The 20,239-nt window shown below is 44.4% G+C and overlaps 1 protein-coding gene across 2 annotated transcripts; it reads left to right on the top strand.

The window, feature by feature from the left end:
• The first annotated feature begins 4,115 nt into the window (after positions 1 to 4,115).
• Positions 4,116 to 20,239, top strand: RASSF6 (Ras association domain family member 6). Of its 2 annotated transcripts, none has more exons than XM_066318245.1 (10): positions 4,116 to 4,305; positions 12,760 to 12,838; positions 13,197 to 13,348; positions 15,150 to 15,241; positions 15,687 to 15,871; positions 15,975 to 16,076; positions 17,140 to 17,191; positions 17,702 to 17,820; positions 17,907 to 18,004; positions 18,699 to 20,239. In XM_066318245.1, the coding sequence occupies exons 1-10, from the start codon at positions 4,232 to 4,234 to the stop codon at positions 18,772 to 18,774; spliced, it is 1,029 nt and encodes a 342-aa protein (XP_066174342.1). In that variant the 5' UTR covers positions 4,116 to 4,231; the 3' UTR covers positions 18,775 to 20,239. The 2 variants fall into 2 exon arrangements, with proteins under 2 accessions (XP_066174342.1, XP_066174343.1); XM_066318246.1 differs by lacking the exon at positions 4,116 to 4,305 and adding an exon at positions 8,675 to 8,762.

The raw sequence follows: 20,239 nt of genomic DNA, 5'->3' as shown, positions 1-20,239 counted from the left end.
ATTACTGTAGCTCTTTGGGACAGGGCAAAGTTCTGCCTCTAGTCCTGCCACCTCTGATATTTTGTAGCTCCAGGCAGTAAAAGTCCTGGTGTGCCTCGATGAGGTGTTGCAGTATTAAATGGATGACTTCACGGGTGTGGATAAGCGATGACAGCCACGAGGCATCACTAAAGGTGTTTCAGATGCTTAGGTCAGACCTGTCCAGCGGTGGCTCATGGGGATATAACAGTGAGACATGCAAGCTGCTATCCATGCAGGCAAAGGTCAGTGCTTGGCGAGTTCCAATTCTTGATGTGATATTTAAAACCACAGCCTTTAGTACGTGTGCTACTGCCAACCTAAGCTCTGCTTCTTTTCTATTCCTTAAAAACTCGTGGCCTTCAAATCCACCAAATGATGTGTGGTGGGTCTAATGCCTAAATGACAATGCACCCACTAGAATTATTTATTCTTTTTCTGCTGTGAGATAAGAAGCAATAGGAGAGCAAAGCAGGCTTTAAATTTAAACGGTATAAAGAAACTTTATTTAAACAGAACTCAGTGTCTCACGTTGTTCTCTCTGCGTGTCCTCGCCCCTTCCCTTTTCTGATCCGGGAGAGAACCGGTGTTCGCAAGTCTGTCTGCTCTCAAGCTTTATAAATTAAAGCAGTCTTTATAGAGTCCTTCAAGGCCGAGAGGTCAGTCCCATCCAGGCTCTGAACACAGAGATCCCTCGCTGCTGGTTACGCGGTCTCTGCCCGCCGCTGGATGCTCAGCGCCTGCCTTCCTGCGGGGTGCCGAAACAAGACAACCTGCTGCTGCTGGTTTTGTCCTCGGCCAGCAGCACAGCTGGCTGAAAAACTGGCTAAGCAAACCGAGTCCATGGCGAGCCGTGCCGAGGCAGTCCCGGCCCCGGCTGTCCCTCTCGGCGCTGGTCCTGGCTGTGTGATGCTCCCGGGGCCGCTGTATCCGCAGGGCTCTGCCGGGAAGGGACCAGCAGCGCAGCACAGCCCGGCCCAGGGTGAGCTGCTCGAGCTGAGAGACCTTTCCCCGGGCTTTCTTGGACTTCCTTTGATTTTTAACATGTGTGTGTTCGCTGAGGCGTATGCGGCTTCCCAATTGATTTAACAGGTTGTGGATATTCAAACTAGCCGTGATTGGCCCTGTCAGGCACGGAGGAAGATGCTAGCCGCTTCTTCTCCACTCGCTAAATGTCAGTCAATGCAAAACCAGCACAGACGGATTATGCCCAGTGACAGTGCACAAGACTCTGCGTGCACTGCCTATTTCATTAGCTGAGCTAGTGTCTGTTACCCAGGTTCTGGTTTCTGTGCCTATCAGTTGTGGCTCCAGAACACGTCCTGGCACACAAGTATTGCTGTTGGCACTTGGGTGTGATGACAGAAAATAATCTCGCTGAGGAGTGGGAGGCCCTCTGCAACCTAAATTCAGTTTTAATTTCTTGATCTGTTCCTATGATTGAGGCCCTCTGCAACCTAAATTCAGTTTTAATTTCTTGATCTGTTCCTATGATTGTTCCTATGTTTAATTTCTTGATCTGTTCCTATGATTGTAGCCAGAAACTATAACACTACTCTGGTAGCGTTTATAATGAGGATGAAAGAATTGATCACTTGGTTTTTAAGTTAAATTCAGGTCATTTCAGATGAGGCTCTCCTTTTGCATTAGAGTAGTTAGCTCAGAAAATCCTGGAAGAATTTTCTGTGTTTGAAGTCTATGAGTTGTCTAGAAATAGGTGTTTACAAATGGGATTAGGGATTTTAGTTCTTATTTAAAAACAAAGGAATATTTTTGTGTTTAGCAAAGTCCTTCCACTGAAGTGCAGCACGTGTGTGATGCTGCCATGGCAGCCTGCTTATTGTAATTGTCCACTACAAAAATAGAACAGGAATCTCTATTTTTCCAGTTAGAGGTTCTCTCTTATCTTTAGCAGTGTGTTTGTTAATGATTTGAGGCCAAGTTATGAAGTAGCTCAACTCCAACTTCCAATTACTTATTAACCTAAAATTACTTAGTTATTAATCATGCAAGGAGCAGACGTGTAATACAGTCTGTAAAGACTCCAGGATCAACACATTGACTGCATGTTCTAAAGAAATCTTCATTACCCTTTCACTCAAGAAGTGAAATAGTATTACCAAGCTGTGACTTGTTCATAGATTTCCAGGGCATGCAAACTATGCTGATTATGAAAGACAAAAATATAATTGTCTCTGTGCATTGATTATTTAATTTCTATTAAAGGCATCAAAGCCTTCTGTTTCTTGGAGTTGGCAGTAAAGTAGTTCCTGCTCTGTGGTCCTGAAGACCTGTTTCCACTGCCCATACCTGTTCCCAGCCTGACCAGTCCTTCCCAAGTACTCACCAGGTAATTTTGTGTGACTCAGATGAGGTAAAATCTTGTCCATTGGTAGGAAGAGTTCAAAGGTGAGAGAGAAAACTAGAAACAAACCAGAGGCACATTGCCCAGGCCAAGGTAAGGAACAACACACCAGGTGTTTTTTGTTACAATTAGAGGTTTCATTGCTTTATTTTATTAATTTCTTTCTGAGACATCTTTGCATGAATCTAGGTACTTTAAGCATTGGGTTTTCAAAACTTGGTTATAAACCTAAAAAAAAAAAAAAAAAAAAAAAGCTATCCCTAGAAACCTGAGGTTTTGTTTGTCTTTTCAGTTGAAAACTTCAGGGTCAGGATGAAGTGTGATTTATCCTCAGGTGGAGGGGGAGAGGGGTAACATCACATTTTGCTGTTGTAAGCCAATAGTGTGGTTTTCAGGCATAAAAATACTCAGGTACCTCCTGGTGCCCAACAGTTTGACGGTGTGAGTGTCCAGCAGGGTGGCAGACTTGTCAAAAACAGGTATTTTATATTATCTTTGGTTAGAGATTTGAAGGGGTCAGGGCTGCTATTGCTCTCTGCTCCAGCTCCTTGCTCCCAGAGCATCAGGCAGTGTGCTCAAGTATCTGAAGCTGGGACAGGAAAAATCAAACCTCTGGTTTTAGAGCAATTAGGAAGCTGTGTGGATTTGTGCTCAACTGTCCCACTTGAGATGGGGCAGCTCCAGAGACTGAGTTTGGCATGAAGCTCCAAACCCCAGCATGAAGCTTCTGTGCTGTTGTGAACTGAGTAAAAAACCCTTGCATGTTGCTTCCCTCTTGTTTTGAGTGATTCTCAACGTTGTAAATACCAATTAAATCCTTGTGTCAATATTTTTGAGGTACAAAGCCAGAAACTACAACACAAACTTTAATCCCAAATACCAGGCTTACTGTGGTGTGTCTTTGGCAGTGTGTCTGTCTCTGGAGAGAAGTCTACCACAAGATAGGATGTGATTAGGAATCAAATATTTGAGTATGCGAGTCTGTTCTGCCTCTTCCTAACATTAAATTATATAAAGCAAAAGTAACTTGATATAAATCAGTGCAATAAAATGGTTGTGAAGGCAAATTCAGGTCTGGCATTTTTCATGCTCTTCTCTGTGGCCCAGTAATTTCTTGTTTTGGGGTTGATCTGATAGATGAATTATTTGCTGGAAACAGATGGGCAAACAGTAGGAACTGAGAAGGTTCCTGGTTCCTTGGTTCAATTCATTTTTCTAGCTTAAGCATGTGCTTATGCAATTTACTGCTGAGCAATTAAAGTAAGAGGCAATGTCTTCCTTCTTACAGATGCAACTCTTGCCCAGTAATATTCATGAGGGTATTATACAGTTCAGCAAAAATAACTGTGTGGGGTTAAGGGATCAAGCTGTGCTGTCACAATTCGTCATAACGTTCTAAATCTATATATCTACACTGGGGCATGATCTGATGGACTGTACCAGTTATTCACCCAAACACTGAAGATAAGCATGTATCTGGGGGAAAGCATACTTTACCCAATGGATTAGGAAACAGAGGAGGTTAAAGCCTGACAAGTGCTTTGGGCACAGGATGTTTCACGGCGCGGCACCAGATGATTCCAGGGAGTCGGCAGGTTGCCTCCCTCTGTAGAGTTAGCGATTAAAGTGTTAACCGGAGCCTCCTGGAGGTGGAACCGTGACTAAGGGCGGGCTCCTGTCAGCGCTCGGAGAAAGGAAAGTGGTAGGTAAATATTCCCGACGTGCACCGAGGTGCGGGGAGTGTCCTGGGGTTTCCAGCATTCCCAGTTTGTTAAGCAGAACAGTAATGAAGGGCTCGGTGGGTCCCGTGCGGCAGCAGAGGTAGCTGGCCGCCAGGGCCGTGTTGCCATGCCTCTTTCAGGGCTCGGGGAAAGGTGTGTGAAACTCCTCCTGTGCCTCTCCGGCTCGGATCGCGCAGGTAAGTGCAAAGGAAGGCTGGAGCTGCTCTGCCCGCTGTGTGAGCTGCGGTCTCCGGGGAAGCAAGGTCCTTCGCAGCCACCCGGAACTCCGGCCACACTCCTCTGGGGTCATCTGGGTGCCGGAGGGAAGAGAAATGCTCGCTGAGGTTCCTCAGCGGTTTTGTGAGAGCCAGCCGAGATGAGGCGGGTGGTGGCAGGTTGTGCTGCTGCTCGTGTGCCCGTGGCCGCGGTGCCCTTCATTCCCCACGGGCGGCATTCACAAATGACATCGGTGACCCTGCGCGCTCTTTTCGACCGGCCTGTGCCGGTCGGCTGCAAAGAGAAAGTCATTTCTGCTTCTAAAATGGGGTAACACAGCGTTTGAAAGGGATGTGTGCGAGTCCCAGCAGTGCCCGAGAGGAGGGAGCGTGTGCGCCTCCTGCATTGCGCCCGCCAAAGTTAAGGGGCCATATTCACATAAACCGACTCATTGCTGTTTGTCAAATCCCATTCCGAGCCTGCCTGCGCAGAGAGCTTATGCTGTGATTTGTGCTCAAGGAATGCACTTAATGCTCTGTACCGAACAGCTAATTATCAAAATAAGGTGTGAAGAAATCTGAAAGCCCAAGGAAAAAACAAAGCCCCTTTTTTTTTTTTAGTGGGGAAAACACAATTGTTCAGAGTAAGTACTTTTTTTTTAATTACCACCTTTTTCTTTGGTGGTAGGGACATCTAACATAAACAAAAAGAACAAAAAAAAGGGAATGTGAAGTCCCATAACTAGAGTATGTGACTGGTAAAGTTATTCTGCTGATACGGAGTTTATCTCTCTGAACAAATATTAAATTCACCTTTATAGAAACCAATCATGATTGAAAAATTTGCTAAATACTAGACATTTGTGGGTTTAGAAGATGACTCAGCTGGATATGTTGGTGTGTCTTATGGTACAAAGCTTTGTGCTGGACAAAATATTCCGTGTGTGTATTTGATAGCTGGGTTAACAGACAGCTGAGCCTTGTGGTTTCTATAAAAGTGGAAGAAGTTCACCCTATCCTGACTTCCTGTGTTTTTGGAAGGGCTTTGGGAAGCACTGGGTCAGAATACCTAGGGAACTTCACTGAGGTTTGGGGTTTTAGTTTCTCTGGCACTAGCAGAGGTTCTGCATAGCCACTGCACTCTGCAGCCCCTGTCTTCATATGGATGCACTAGAAAGCACATCCAGGCTGTTACACAAATTGAGGTGCTGCCTTGCTGCTCCTGCTTGGCTCAGTTCTGGATTCCAGGTGTCCCTCTCCTTCCAGTCTGCCTCTGCAGTTGCTCTTTTTTATCCTTGTCTAAAAATCTGTGTAGCCGTTTGCTTTGTCATTCCTGTACTCTACCGTCCCTGGTCTGTCCACTTAAGTAAATGACTTAAACATCACTGGACTCAGTGAAAGGGAGCAAGTCCTCTTATCTGCCTCTGCACTGACACTTGGACTTTTTCTTTGGGAAAAAACCCCTACCTTTCAGGTAACATAGGAATCTTACAGACAAGTACAGCTCATTACCTTTGCGAGATTTGTCTTGTGCCCTGATGTGTTGATGCTCCTGTGGCTCTGAAAGGTTCACTGGTCTGTTTTCCTTTTGCCTTTCCTAGACCCCTCCAATAATTGCATCCTCTAGAGATGCTGAGTTTGCAGCTGGCCCAATTTTCATTTCCTCCTGACTTTCCCTTTGCTTTCTTTTCTTTCCTTCACTATGTATTTCATGCTTCAGTCTTCCTGCATTACGTTTCTACTTGGTTAAGTCTTAGGCCAGCAATTTAGTCCAGCCAAGATCCCACTTTCTAGGAGTAACCTATCTGAGGAAATTTTGCCCTTTTAGTCCAGTTTAACATAATGATAAAGACACCAAGTAAGTCAGGATATGGCTTTGAATAAATGACACAGGCTTAGCATGATTTGGTTAGTTCAAATCAAAGGCAGCAATGAAAAAGGTACTTCACTTCTGTTTGCTTCCTCAAAAGGACTACAGGGAAGTGACATGGAAAGCAGCAAGATAGAATGGATGGAAAATCTAACAGCTTTGTGGATTTAGGGAGCGCCAGTGCAAATATCCTGACATCTGTTGTGTCAGCTGCTGGTGTTGGGGAAGTCACGGTGTGGTGGCAACCCACAGGTTTAGGGCTCGGTTAAAAAAAAGTGCTGTAAGAGGTGTGCAGGCAGAATGTGCCCACGGGAAGGGTCCAGGGAGGAGAGGCTCATCTCTGGAGTGAGCTGGTGGTGTGGAAGTGTTTGATAAGCACAGCAGGTCCCATAACTGAGGAAAACATTGTGAGAGCTGTGCTTCTCTGCCAGGCCTAGGAGAGGAGGCTTTGTCCTGCATGTTGGGGCTGTGAGCGAAGGAAAGAGAACGAAAAAGGCATTGGTGAAGAATTATCCCCATCACTACCCACTCTTCCAGTTAGATATTTTCAGCATTTTAATGGCACCCAGCTGATTAAAATCTGTTCAAGGTGCTTAAGGCAAATATTTTACCAGGAGCCATCCACTGCATAGCAAAACACAGTGTTCATCTCTTTTTTGTGTGTGTAAAGGTCACTTCTCTCCATGTGCAGAGATCAGCTTTTTCTTTCAGATTAATCATTTTAAGGCCAAATACTGTAGAAAAGAGTGACACCACAAGCAGTGAAGCGGTGCTGGAGCTTTCCAGTGTCACTGCTCAGCACTATTAAGCTCCTCTTAATAGAGGAGACTTGGCTATCCACTGCTCTTAACATGTTGTTTCCTGACAGGTGGGAGGAAGCTGAAGTATATGTTCAGTTATTCAGGTGCCAAAGTACATAAACTCCTCTGCATCTGGTAAAAACGGCTTGAAATTACACTGACACAGGCTGCTGCTCCACTTAGAGGTCTTAAGTAAATTGCATAAAATCAGATTTCAGGGTGTGGCCAGTGGTTACTGAAGTCATTTAGGAGGGGTGGTATACAGCAGTGTATTCCTCACACACAAAGTCATGTCTGTACAGAAGTCCCAGGGCTTGTTTGGCTTTCAGGTATGTTTTTGTCTTGATGGATGTCACCCAAAGGACAAAGGGAGTGCTGCTCCTTTCAGTGAGCCCCTGATAGAGCACTGCCGGAAACACCAGCTGTTCAGGTGAAGCTCATTTTGGTAGTGCACTCTGCTTTTAGGGGTTATGAAATAACTTCCTGTATATTTATAGGGTGGAGATCATGGTTTTTATATGCAAAACTTCTCATTTGTTCACATATGTTGTTTTCTAGAAGCTATTTATCTATGGTTATGGAAAACTGCTGGCATCTAGAAAAGCAGCTCAGTAGTGCAGTACACAGAGGTGAGGTGTTTACTCTTTGCCCAGCCATGATCTGTTCAAGGCTGAATGTTCCCTAAATCAGTTTGTGGAAGGCTGCTTGACATTGGGACTACAATCAACTGCTTTGCAGATATCTTTGGATAGGACCGGGCCCTGTCCAATGCAGTCTGAAATCAGATTCAAGTCAATCCCCTGGCATAAGGGACAACGGACTTTGAGTACTGTGAGCCAAGCTCCTTTGTCATCGTGCCCAAATAAGAGGAATGGAAGTGGAATGATCAACTTCCAGTGCAGTCTTGGAGATGTTACTGCTTTTCATGGGATTTTTTTGAGTTTTTTTCCCCCGCAATGTCTGATACTACTTGTTCAGTTAACTCCTCAGTCTTCCTTTTATTCTGGTACCTGAGGGTGAAGGAAAGAGCCTAGAGTCTGTAATTAAGCCTGCTGAGGAGTGCATTTTTGAAGTTTTGCAGGTCTGGCTCATTTCCTACATAATATGCTCAAATCCCAATGTGGAAATCTGTAAATTGTATTGCTACCTCCCTGAAATCACCGTTGTTCTCTCTTTGCTATTCCACGTGCTTTCTTGGTGTGCTGCAGCACACTGCTAATCATCAACACTCCTTCCCTTGCCTAGTTTCAGGAATCTGGATGAGAGTGGTTTGCTGAGTCACGGGGTGTTTCAGTGACCCTGGGCAATGCTCTATCCACAGTGGACACATGGATTCTGACCAGTGCATGGGCTGCTGTCTCAGCTTGCTAACAACTTGAGCATAATCCTGGAGTTGAAGTAGTTTTAAAACTGCTTGAGAAAGTCCTGGCAGATGTCGTACTTGGGATTTAAAGCACTGTTACGTACTCGATGGGAATTGCTTATGGCTTTTTTTATCATGAGTGGGAAATACTTTGGTACTAAGACAAAGGATGAAGTAGTCAAAATATGGTGTAATGAGCCCTCAGCTTGAGTGTCCCAGCCTGTTTCACTTGGCCAACTAAAGCTTTGTGCTTGATTACTATTCCATTTTTTTGTAGTAGCAGTAGTGAACGTATTCACTTTTTTTGACCTTTTGCTTAGATTCATCTCTTCTGAGTAAATGAAGAAAGTGACTATGGAGGCACAGCATCTGCCTTCTGTTTTCATCAGTGAAGAGAAGTTCGTAACCAGGTAAATTATTAAAACCCTGAGTATTTAATGACTTTGCTGCTTTCTTTCAACTTATCCCACATTTATTCCTTGACAGGGGGTCCTGTTGGGAGCTGAGTCTGCAGCAACAGCAATCCATACCATTTAGTTAGTTTAAGCTGTCTACAGAACAGAGTTGGCCTATACATGGAATTAGAAGAATAGAGCATTGAACCTTTGGGTCTGTGGTTTTTGTTCCGTAAGGAGAACAGCCCTTCTACAGGATTCTGAAATAAAATTACAAGTTGGGAAAGAAGACCTTCCTGTCTTGGAAATCTGTTGGAATTGACCATAAGTTCCAGAGTTGAGCTCTGCTTGTCTGCAGCTTGGAGTTTGGCAGCCCTGGATTGCAGGGTGTCTGTGCAGAAGGACTTTTGGGCTGCTAGCTCTCTGCTGTGGTCAGAGGAAGTGACCTACTTGTAAAAAAAACAAAAAGCTTGGAATCACAGCCTGTCATCTGTGGGATGCTTTTCCACAGTTCAGTCTCCCTGGGAGGAATTGTTCCTACTGCTGCCCCAAACTCTGAGCCACCTGGCATTTAGCTCCATCCCCTTTCTTACAGGATTGTTTTTCCCCTGTTGACAAGAGCACAGGAGCTGGAAGAAGGGCCTCTCTTCTCTCTTCATTTTCATCACTCTTGGTCTTCCCATGGGAAAGAAACTACCTGTAGACTCAACTTGGGATGGGGTCTGCAATGGGAATTTATTGTGCTGCAGTAGAGACTTGTTCCTGAATCCTGGTACTTTCCTGTGTGGCCTAAGCAATGCTGTTTTCTCCCTTTTCAAGGAAGGGTGTCAGGGCTTTGCCCAGAACACATGGGCAGCAGATGCATCACTCCCTTTCTCTTCAAGAGTTGTTCCCTTTATACTGCTGCTAATTTGGGATGCAGTGCGTTTGTGTCAGAGGTGATTAATGTGTGTGTAATGCAAAGGTGTTTGGAAATGTACCAATTGAACCAGGGGCTTTATTCACCTATATACTTGTCTGTTCCTGTGATGAAATGTGCATCCCAGTTGAGACCTTTCTGCATGACAGCCATGGTTTAAACTTCGTTTGCCTTGCAAAAAGGGAAATCAGAGTTTCAAGAACCACTGACATTCCATATGCACTCAGGCTTGCTTCCAATGCAATTTCCAGACTGTCATCCCTCATCTATACCTTGAATCTGCTGTTACACTACTTCTCTTCCAGTTCTGTCCTGTGAATCTTGCTGATGGGGCAAGCTTGCTGTTTGGGAATTGCACAATGGCTGGATCAAAAGGCTGACCAAAGCTTGTGGGATGATTTGGCTGGCTGAACTGCTGCATCTCCAGCGTAACTACCATAAATATTCACAGATGGTGTGTAGGGCTTGGGCAGGAGAGGGCACAGGTGAGCTGGCCTGGGTTAGTGTTTCCAGAAAGCAGCCTGGACTCTGTTGTGGTTTACCACTGGGGCACCTGATCTTGCAGCTCCTTTGTATCCTGCTTTTGCTGCTGAAGAAAGTGGTGAATCTGCAGTGCATGTTATGTTTTTGGGGTGAGTTTTTCTGCCAGTTACGTGGCTTTGGTTTCTGTTAATGTCTGTGTTTGCCTGTTGTCACAAAGCTGCTTGCAACACAGCAGCTGCTGGTTTTCCAGGCACCAAACTCAGCAGAGATGGCACCTGTCTCTAGGTTAGGGCAGTAGGAAGATGTGTTAGAATAAGACAACTTCTAGAACTAGGTTGGTGCACGTATTCCCTTCTGGGGAAAAAGAAGGAAAATTGTTGGTTTTTTTCTTAATGTTTCTACTACACAAGGACAAACAAGTCACAGTGAGCTGCTGTTAATCTCTCCCTCAGGGCTTTTCTAATTGCTTGTGTGGTTTGTCACTGTTGGTTGCACTAATGCAAGGGTGAAACCTGAAAGATTTATTTACACAAACTTCTGAGGAAGGTAATGGCAAGTTTTTCTAGACAAGGCAAGAAGCTGTGTGAAAATCTTGAGACCTTGCTCTGAGAAACAGAATCATCATTCAGAGATGACCCTTACCAGACCACTTACTGCTGTTAGTCTATGATTTTATTTGCCTTTGCAGTCAACGTGGACTAAGACTAATAGGTGGGCCTCAGAGTGTGACCCAAGTCCCTAATGTATTTCTAATCCATCTTCACCTTGCCAACTTCCTACTTCAAAAAAAAATTTGTGAAATAACAGCTGTCAATAAAATGATCGCCAAATGCTGTGAAATACAAGAGACTTGAGTTTGAAGCACCTCTTGAGCAGGATTAGCAGGTCTGTCACAATATCTCTCAGACAGAACTGCCTATCTCCTACTTGCCTGATAATCATGAATTGCATCTGGACCTTGCCTGTGGATGAGGCCAAGACTTGCTTAATCTTCCTTACCTGTAGCCAGCATGATCAGAACTGGGCTTGTATCTGATCCTTATCCAAATCTGTTTGCATTCCTTTTTGGTGGGATGACCTAAATGTGGTCCCTCACAGCTCATGAGACACAAAGAACCTGTAATGGGCTATTTCAACTCAAAGCAAAGAAGGGGTTTTGCCACCAGTATTCTGAGGATTTAAGATCAAAGTAAGTTGAAGTAAATGTTGAAAATCCTTGTTTAGAATCCAGTTGATAAAGGTAGTTAAAAATATTTTCGTGTGTGGAATTGCAGTAATGTAAGTTAAATAATGTACATCCACAGAGTTAGCAGGGAATGCAGTGAGTTTAGGGGTGCAGCCCTTGTCCTCACATTACCTGCTAGGTAAAAGCCTAGTTGATCTTTTCCCTTCTGACCATGGGAAAAGGCTCTCTAAAGCAACAGGACACTGTCCTGTTTGTTAAGTGGAGAGGGGAGGGACAGGTATGCCAGAGAAAGCTTTCTGTGTTCATGCTCTGCCCCAAGCACAGCCTGGATATGTTACCTGCTCTCCTGGTTCCTCTCTGGTGTTTGGGCAGCTGGGCCCGGGGGAATGCCACGTGGCTGGGGCCTGTCCCCATGTTGGGCTGTCAGTTCCTCTGGGGCACTTCTGTATTTAAAATTGGTGGAGGAGTTGTCCTGGTGTTTCTGATGGTACATGAGTTCTGAATAGCTTCAGCAGCTCTTTGTGGTGCAGAGTCTGCAGGTGCTGCATGTTCTATCTGTGGGCCTGCTGTTCCAATAGCTCACACAAATGTGGAAATAACAGGCACTATTTGGAAACAAACCTGGTGTCTTCACACATCATTGGGAGGCAGGACATGAAACCACTGTAATCATTAGTCCATAAGGAAGAATTTGTACACTTCCATGCAGTTGTTCCCCATGGTTAACCACCTCTGCTGGTGGGAATTGCTTGTTTGAATTATGGTCTGAGTCATCTTTAAATGGTGTGGGGAAGAGTGTTTCATTCTCGATGGGCTTGAAATACAATTTAATTAATTCTGTCATTGTTCAGCCTTCCATAGCCTGAGCTGCAGCTGGCTTTTTGTCTCCATGACTCCTTGCTTGTTTGCAGAGGTTCTCTTTATCTTCCTCCCTTTCTCCTCTCAATAAAGACATGGTGCAAATCTGTTCTGTTTCAGGCAGAAGGAAATAGAAATGTTAGACATCCTGTAGGAGTTTGGAGATAAGAAAAGTGTCTGCAGCAGTATTAAAACTGAATGGAAGCCGTCATACAGGGAAAACCAAGTGTAGCCTAGTTAAAGTAGCCTGCAACGTTGGTGCATGGGGATGTTGTTGTGTTTGCTTCCTCCTCATGACTGCTGCAGAGGTGCAAAGTACGAGCTGTTATGGGGCAGTGCCATTAAGGTCATGTGGGACTCACTAATTAATTTTCTCTGTGTCTTTCAAGAAGCAACTTATGAGCAACCCAGTAACCTGACAGAACTTTACTCTTAGAAAATGATGCATAAACAAACCTATACAAGGATCATGTGGGGAGCGCAGTTATGGGGTGTTACCCTGCCACGTACCACCTGCATTTTACAGACACGTAAAAAATACTTTTTCATTGTGATCTTTATTCTAGAGAGCAGCTCAGTTCTCTTCTGAAGAATTATAACTCTTACTATTCAGACCAAGAGAATCTGCAGCTGACATACAATCAGGTAAGGATTTAGGGGGTGAGAAACTCCACTAATCTGGACATCACAAATTAGTGCTCTCTTCTCTCACAGCTCTGGACTCCAGCACTTGCTGTGGTGTTTTTATTGCATCACATATTCCATCTAATACAATAAACCAGAACTGGTTTCTTGAGCTGTTCAAGTCAGCCTGCAGCTTTGGCTGTTTTGAAAATTGCTTAAAAGTGAAGTTACATGTTCTCCAGGTAATCTGTTCCAGGGCTGTGTCAGCCTCAGTGATTTCACTGTATTCCTGTTACTTTGAGGGGAGATAGATTATTATTAGTTGATTATTTTTACTGCGTTATTCTGCAGCACTAACTGTTTCACTGTTTTTCTCCAGCAAGAAGGAAGCGCACCATTCATTGAAGGAATCCTCTCAATATTCTGGGGAGTGCGACATCCTATCCGACTAAAAATTCAGGATGAGAAGCAGATACCCTCTTTTGTAACCCTGAAGTCAACAGAGAATGTGGGTTTTTTCCCTAGTAGAAGGTAATGTATGAACTTCCCTAAGGAGGCTAGCATTGCAAGATACCTCATGTTGTGGCTTCAATGGATGTGGCTGGCTGCATTGGATATCCCAGATTCCCCAAAGGCCGTGGTGGTTGCTGGACAGCAGAGCCTTTCTACAGCTTCTGCTGGGTAGAAAGATGTGTGTTTGTAGCATCTGTGTTTGGCCCTCAGGCTGAGGAGCTGGAGGAGGCTGCTCTTTTTCATGGGAACTGGCTATTCCTATACAAAGACTGGGAAGTTGATGTATATTAGAATATTGGAAAAGACCCAAACAAACCCTACATGTTTCCACGTACAGCTGCTACTGGTAGCCCCTGCAAGGCCTCATGTTGGTGCACACACTAGAGCATGAAGCCAAAATCTGGTAGGTAACTGCTGAGAGAGTGTCTGTCCCAGCTTACATTCCCAGCTATCTGAGGTGTGGAACCATTGCTGCTCAGGTGAAGTTCAAGTCAGGGAATGAATACTGCCTTTGTCTGTGCAAAATTTACTGTAAAAACCCCTTAAAATTCCCACAGAGCAGCTGTTCCAGGTGCTGCCAATGACACTTTATGTCCCAGTTGTGCTCAGCTGATATAGGCACTCAGTGTACTTTTTCTTTGTTTTGAACACTCTTTCCCCAGCCTTGGTTGGTGAATTTGATGAGCTGAATCTGAATCTTCTAATACAGAGTCAGAGCCAATGTTAATCCTGAATGACTCCCTGATAAACTGTGCATTGCAAAATTTATTTTTCTAATTACTTACCATCTTAGATTGCATGTGGAACATGTTGGAAGTGGGGATTTAATTCTGACACTTTTGCAGCTGTGGAATTCCAGTAAAGTCTTCTTCCCCATCCTTGGCTGTTGAAATTCAGGGATGAATTTTGACAGGAATAACTAGGAAAGAACCTGAACTTTAGGCAGATCTGGCTCTCAGTTTACCTGGGCCAGGTGTGCTGGTTTGGGGTGCACGTGGCCTGCAGGGCTGTTCTTAAAAAACTTCTGACTGGTGGAAATTTCTATCCTAAAGTAAACATTTAACTCGTGATCCCAGCAACGTGGGGCTGCCCTGACATGCTTTAAGGTATGCAGAGCAGTTTGGCTGTCTGATCTTAAATGAACTTGGTAAATGTGTGGAATACAACCAAGATCTTGTTTGGCATGTAAACTGGGGATAGCTGAATATTGTTGGTTATATAGATAGATATAGATAGGTATACATAGATATAGATATGCACACACACACACGGAATTAATTTTTAATATTAGGCTACAGATTTGTTTATTCTCAGTTGGAGTAGTAACTGGCTGAAGACCTTACGCTGAAGAGTTAATGATTTATGGAAATATTGACACAAATATAGTTTTCTGAAAGGCTGGATGGAACTTCCTGCTCTCTTTATTAGTGCTGGTTTGTGTGTAATTTGACCTGTGTAACACACCTGTGTTCTGTAACTATTAAACAACAATATATGTGTTTTATGTGCCTGCCTGGTAGTCTGAGTGTGATTAATCAGATGTTGATGTGAAACAGGTCAGGAATTACTTCGTGTTGTTTAAGTTATGTCCTGTTTTGATGTTCAACAGGTTCTGAATTGGATGTGTTACATTTGGGATCCTTGGTCATACCATATTCTAATACCTGATTTTATTATGACTTAAACTAAAATTACCATGCTGAAGTCTGTAAGTTGAGCAGGGACAGGAATGTGTTACATGAACCCTGGCCACAGGATAAACTGAAGTCACTGAGTTAATGAGGAGCAGTCAGTGATAACTCCATGTTTGGTCTTTCAGGGGGATGACTCGCTGGGGAGAATTTGATGACCTTTATCACATCAGCGGGGATACCCTGAAGTCTACCGAGGAACAGCCAGACCTTGAGCAAAGTCAGTATCAGTGCTTTCATGTTAACAAAAAAATTCTGTGTTCTGTGGCAGTGCAAAAGGAGTCTCTCACATCAGGCCTTCCCTGCCAGCAAAGGGAAATCCCTTTGCTCTGTGTATCATGCACCACAAGCTGGGGAAACAATGCCATTGGGCTGGTTAGGGCTAACGATGCTGTGCAGGTGACTTGGTGAACAGCCTGTGGGAATGAGCTGTGCTTTTATCAAAGAAATCATTTCCAAGGGAACAAAACAGCAAACTACAACCACTGCAATCTGCCTTTTCTTCACTATATGCCTGTGCCTTGTTCCTTTGCTGCTCCACCCTCCCCTCACCTCCCCAAATGATAAATAGTAAATAAAGCCCTTCACCGGGGGCCTCCTTCCTCTGGGGGTGCTCCAGGGAATGGTGAGCAGCTGCACACAATGTGTGCTTTTCTTCTGTCCAGGCTATCCATGTTACGAAAGTCACACGCTGAGGTCCAGGAGGGAGCAGGAGCTTGACTGTGCCACCCTACCCCGGACCAGCAGTGATGCCACGGCCGTGCGCAGGAGGACCAAGCTCCCCACCATAACCAGGACAGAAGTAGAAGCTCACAGGTTCTCGATCAATGGCCACTTCTACAACCACGAGGTAGGAAATTTCAGGCTTGGCTTTGTCACCTGAGGGACAGGGAACCCTACCCAGTGAGTCCTTCCTTATGCTCACGCCATGGTGTGACTGTTCCTGTTCCCAGACGTCAGTTTTCACTCCGGCTTTTGGGTCAGAAACCAAAATAAGAATCAACAGCCAGATGAGAACCAGACAAGTGATAGAACAGTTGCTTCGTAAGTTCAAGGTAAGTCTGCTGGCAGGAGGAAGTGTGGCCGTGTTCTGAAAGTGTTCATTCGCATGTGCACTCCAGCACTGCGGTAAAGGTGAGGAATAACTGGGCGGGGATAGTGCAGGGAGTAGAGGGTAAAAAAAAACCACCCACATGGGCAATTTTAAATGCATGGGTTGGGTTTATTTTGTTAGTGTTTCATGACCCTCATATGGAAAGTTAGAGTTAAAGGTACTGCTCAAGGTCAGTGCCATAGTTAGTGTCAGAAACTACTTTCTTCTTCTTCTTCCTTTTTGTTTTTTTTTTTTTTTTTTTTTGGTTTGGTTTGGTGTTTTGTTTTGTTTTGTTTTTTTACTTTCCCCTCCCTGGAAATTCTTTGGAACCATCTCCCACTAACACAGCTGTATGTGGTCAAAAATAGCTTTGCCCCTACTACTGCATATTTCTCAAATACCTTGATTTTGCATGGCTGCTTAGTGTTTAATTTGTACTTTAATGGTCTTAAAATTCCTGTTTACCTTGTCGAGAGACTTCACTGTTGCAGAATTACTTCATGTAGTTAGTAAGACTTGGGAGTGTCTTGGAAGGAAAACTTAACTTCTAGGAGTAATAAGGAAGGGAATTACAGAGCAGGGTGTAAAGTTGTAGGGAATAAATGGCAAAGTAAATGTTCAAAAGCTCTGCTGTTTTCTGAATGTGGCTGTCAGGCACAAGTGTAGGTCACAGGGGTATACCTTGATGGCAACACAAATAGCAGACCTACATGTGATGGGAGAAGTAAGCTACATGAAGTAGTTAAGGATGCTGCAAGGAAACCAGGCAGGAAAGATCTGGAGTTACAGTGTGTTACTGATTTGGACAGCATGGGAACATGGGTTGGGGCTGGCACAGGGACAGTGAACAGGCAGCACAGCTTTCTCTTCTATCCAGGTCCAGGATCTTTTAACACTTCTACAGACTGGATCCCTGTCTCAGACTTTGATCCAAATCTCTGAGCTGATATGCACAGGGAAAATGTGCCGAGAGGGAAGTGCTGGGAAGATCTGTGGGTCTGAATGGATTTTCTTTTGTTTCACAGATAGAAAACAGTCCCCATGAATTTGCACTTTATGTCATCCATGCGTCTGGAGGTAAGCTCGCCACTGCTGCCTGATCACTTCATCTCTAATCATTCTGTGTGTGTGTGGGTGGAATGTGTCCCTTGGAGTAACAGGACTTGTTTCAGGCCTCCGTCCTTGTTTGTGCACTGTGTGTGTGGTGTGGTATTTTGTCTTCTCAGGGACCCTTCAGAGATGTCTCCTCTGGAGAGAAAAAGCTGAATAATTGTGTTGTGGGACCTTTCATCTGTCAGATCTGGATTGCATGTGCTGAGTTCAAAGTATTCATTGTTCAGTGGAAAAGGTTTACTTCCATAGCAGTTTACTCTTACTTTCTCAGGAAAAGGGAGATTTATCTTTATTATTGGGAACTGAGGGAGAAGGTACTATAAAAGGCCAAATATTAGGGACTTGTTAGATATCAGGTAATTGCACTTCAGTCAGTATGGGATCCATGTCAGGAAAAAAGGCACATGACTGCAGGTGGTAGATAGAGTCCCTGTGGGATGTTTCATGTTTCAGGACATTGCTTATAAATTCCAGAAAAGAAGCAGTTGAGGAGTGGAGATGTTCCCTTGCTGCATAGGCTGCTGCAGGGGCCCTCTGTGAAGATTGCCAAGTTTTTCCTCATGGATGGGGACGTGGAAGAGATCAGCAGTGATGTACGTACATCCTCACTTCTTGTAGTTCATGGAATTTTTCTCAATGACCATAGTTAGTAGTGCCTTTCTTATCTTCTCCTTGTTAGGTTGCTCAGTACATTTCATTTCATCTTCCCTTTTTGGAATCGATTCTGCACAGAATAAATGAAGAAGAGAAGCAGGAGATTCAACAGACAGTTGCCAGGTAAACACACGTAAAATGAGGTGTCACAGAGTCCAGAGCAATCTGTATGATTGTGGCCTGGCTCATGAGGAGGACATATGGATGTGGCAGAGTGCAGATAGAACACTGTGATGGGAAGGCTGAAGGGAGTGGGAGGGTTTGTAATCCTTTCCTCATCCTGTTGCTCTTAAAGATTCCTGAATTACTGACTACACACAGAGTGAGGTCTTCAGAAAATTTCAACCCTCAGGGTAACTTCTCTTTATTTTGTTTGCTGTTTGCTTTCTGAGCCTTTGACTGGTTCCTCAGTTTGTACTTGATGCTGCGTATTCCCTTGGAATACAAATGCAGTACACACATGGTACTGTTTTGGTTCTGTAGCATTTAAGCCATTTCAGTGCCGGATGTCCCTTTAAAACTTGAGGTGAATGATAGGAATCCCCCTGGCAGTAGCTCAAAATGCCCCTCAGATACAAGCCAGAGGGGCTCCCGTATTTGTGAGCCCTCTGAGTCCAAGAGCATTAAGAGGCTACAGCAGCCATAGATCTGTTACTGGATGATAGGCTGATAACCATGTTGAATCAAAGTGTCCAGGAAATATTTAGAAAATACCAAACTTGCCTGCGTTGGGCAAGTTTTTGTTGTCATTTGACCAGCTCATTGAAATTTGGGTTGAAAGTTTGCAGAGGTTATTCCAATGCATTCTCCCTCTCAGGTACGTAAGAGAGAGGAAACTGATCCAGCAACACCTTCGCAGTCGAAGAGTTAAAAAAACAGAGACTACAGTATGATGGGATGGCCCCTTGGGAACACCTGGGAATGGCCCCTCCTGAATGCCTGGGCTGCTGAAGGGCAGTCCTTGCTGGGACTGAGGATGCTCCAGCCTCGGGGAGCACGGAGTGGGGAAGTCTCTCTTCACCATTAAACAACTGCAGCTGCCCCCACTCCTGCAGCGCTGGAGTGCAGGCTGGAACCACCTAAGGAGATGCACTACATCACCTGAACAGCAGATGCTGAATCTGGCCTGGAACTTAGGCAAAAAAATCCCCTGGAAAGCCCAAGGCTTTAAGTCCTGCTGATGCATGACCTGGCACCAAGAGGCTGGGATAGACAAATACTGCATTAACCAGCGTGCTGATAGAAATATGCAAATTAGGAACAGGGTTATCCCTCTATTAGAGAAATATTAGCGTTAATATATTAGCAGAAAGCTTTTCAGTAGAGCCAAGTGGCAGAAAATATTTGTGTATTTAAGACTGCAGGTAGAATTTTCATTTAAGTTATAAAATATACCATGCAAGATGCCTGAAATCTACTGGCTTCAGCTGGTGGATGCTGAAACTGCTTAAGCTTTGAGCTACTGTTAAAAACCAGAAAAACATAACTGGAAACCCTCCCACTCAGGAACTGCTCAGCTCTTAGCAATGACGGGGAATTTATTGCTGAAATACCTTGTGAACTGCAAAGTAAGAACTGACTAAACACTGTTGGGTTCTGAAAGGCATCTCAGTGAGTTTTGTAGTTGGAATAAAGTGTTCCTTCCTGTGTTTTCTGTTTGAAAGGGAATTGAGGAGTGCTCAGTGAGAGGCCAGGAGTTACAGCCATGGAGGGTTGGGCTCATGGCCTCCCCAGGGATGCAGTTTGGGTCCAGCCCAGTCCCACACAGGGCTCAGCAGCCAGCTGTCAGATCCTTTCTGTCAGATCCGAGTTGTGTTGAATGTTAGAGCTCAAATTATAGAGATGTAAATAAAATAAATCTGTGCAGAGTTCATTGTCCTCCTGCAGTAGTTGGTTGTTTTTACCTGGTGTCTCTAGCTTACCTCAGCTGCCTTTGTCTTATGAAGGTAACAAACATGTGAGGAAGGCAAGGAATGTGCAGAACATGTTGCCTAGAAATTGTATGGAGTAAATCAAATTGTAAAACTTTACACTGCCCAAAATCATGTTACTGGGATGTGAATTCAGAAAGAAAGGTCGAGGTGCTGATCAAAGCTCCTCAGGTTGGAGCAAGCGTGTTATTTCAATGTGCAGTTTATAATCCTACCTAGGAAAATGGTTAGGGACAGGGGAGTACAGAGGGCACAAATAAAAATAATTAATGGTTAAGAGGTAGGGATTAAATGACAGTTGCCTTCCAGCTGCAAATGGGAGTTCCTTGAAGCAGCAGAGCATGTCTCCAGGTGGAAGCATTGGAATATTAAATAATTTCTTGCACAGCCCATGTGGAAAATAGGTGTTTCCAAGTAGGTCCTCCAA

This window comes from Sylvia atricapilla, chromosome 4 (assembly GCF_009819655.1).
Source record: "Sylvia atricapilla isolate bSylAtr1 chromosome 4, bSylAtr1.pri, whole genome shotgun sequence".
Taxonomy (NCBI): domain Eukaryota; kingdom Metazoa; phylum Chordata; class Aves; order Passeriformes; family Sylviidae; genus Sylvia; species Sylvia atricapilla.
The sequence above is the reverse complement of the archived record's forward strand: the minus strand, read 5'-3'. Positions and strand labels throughout refer to the sequence as shown.

Coding starts and splice junctions, on each gene's coding strand:
- RASSF6 (XM_066318245.1), top strand. CDS start 4,232: ATGCCTCTTTCAGGGCTCGGGGAAAGGTGTGTGAAACTCCTCCTGTGC. Junction 15,242..15,686: donor ACAGCCAGACCTTGAGCAAA/GTCAGTATCAGT, acceptor TCTTCTGTCCAG/GCTATCCATGTTACGAAAGT. Junction 15,872..15,974: donor GCCACTTCTACAACCACGAG/GTAGGAAATTTC, acceptor TCCTGTTCCCAG/ACGTCAGTTTTCACTCCGGC.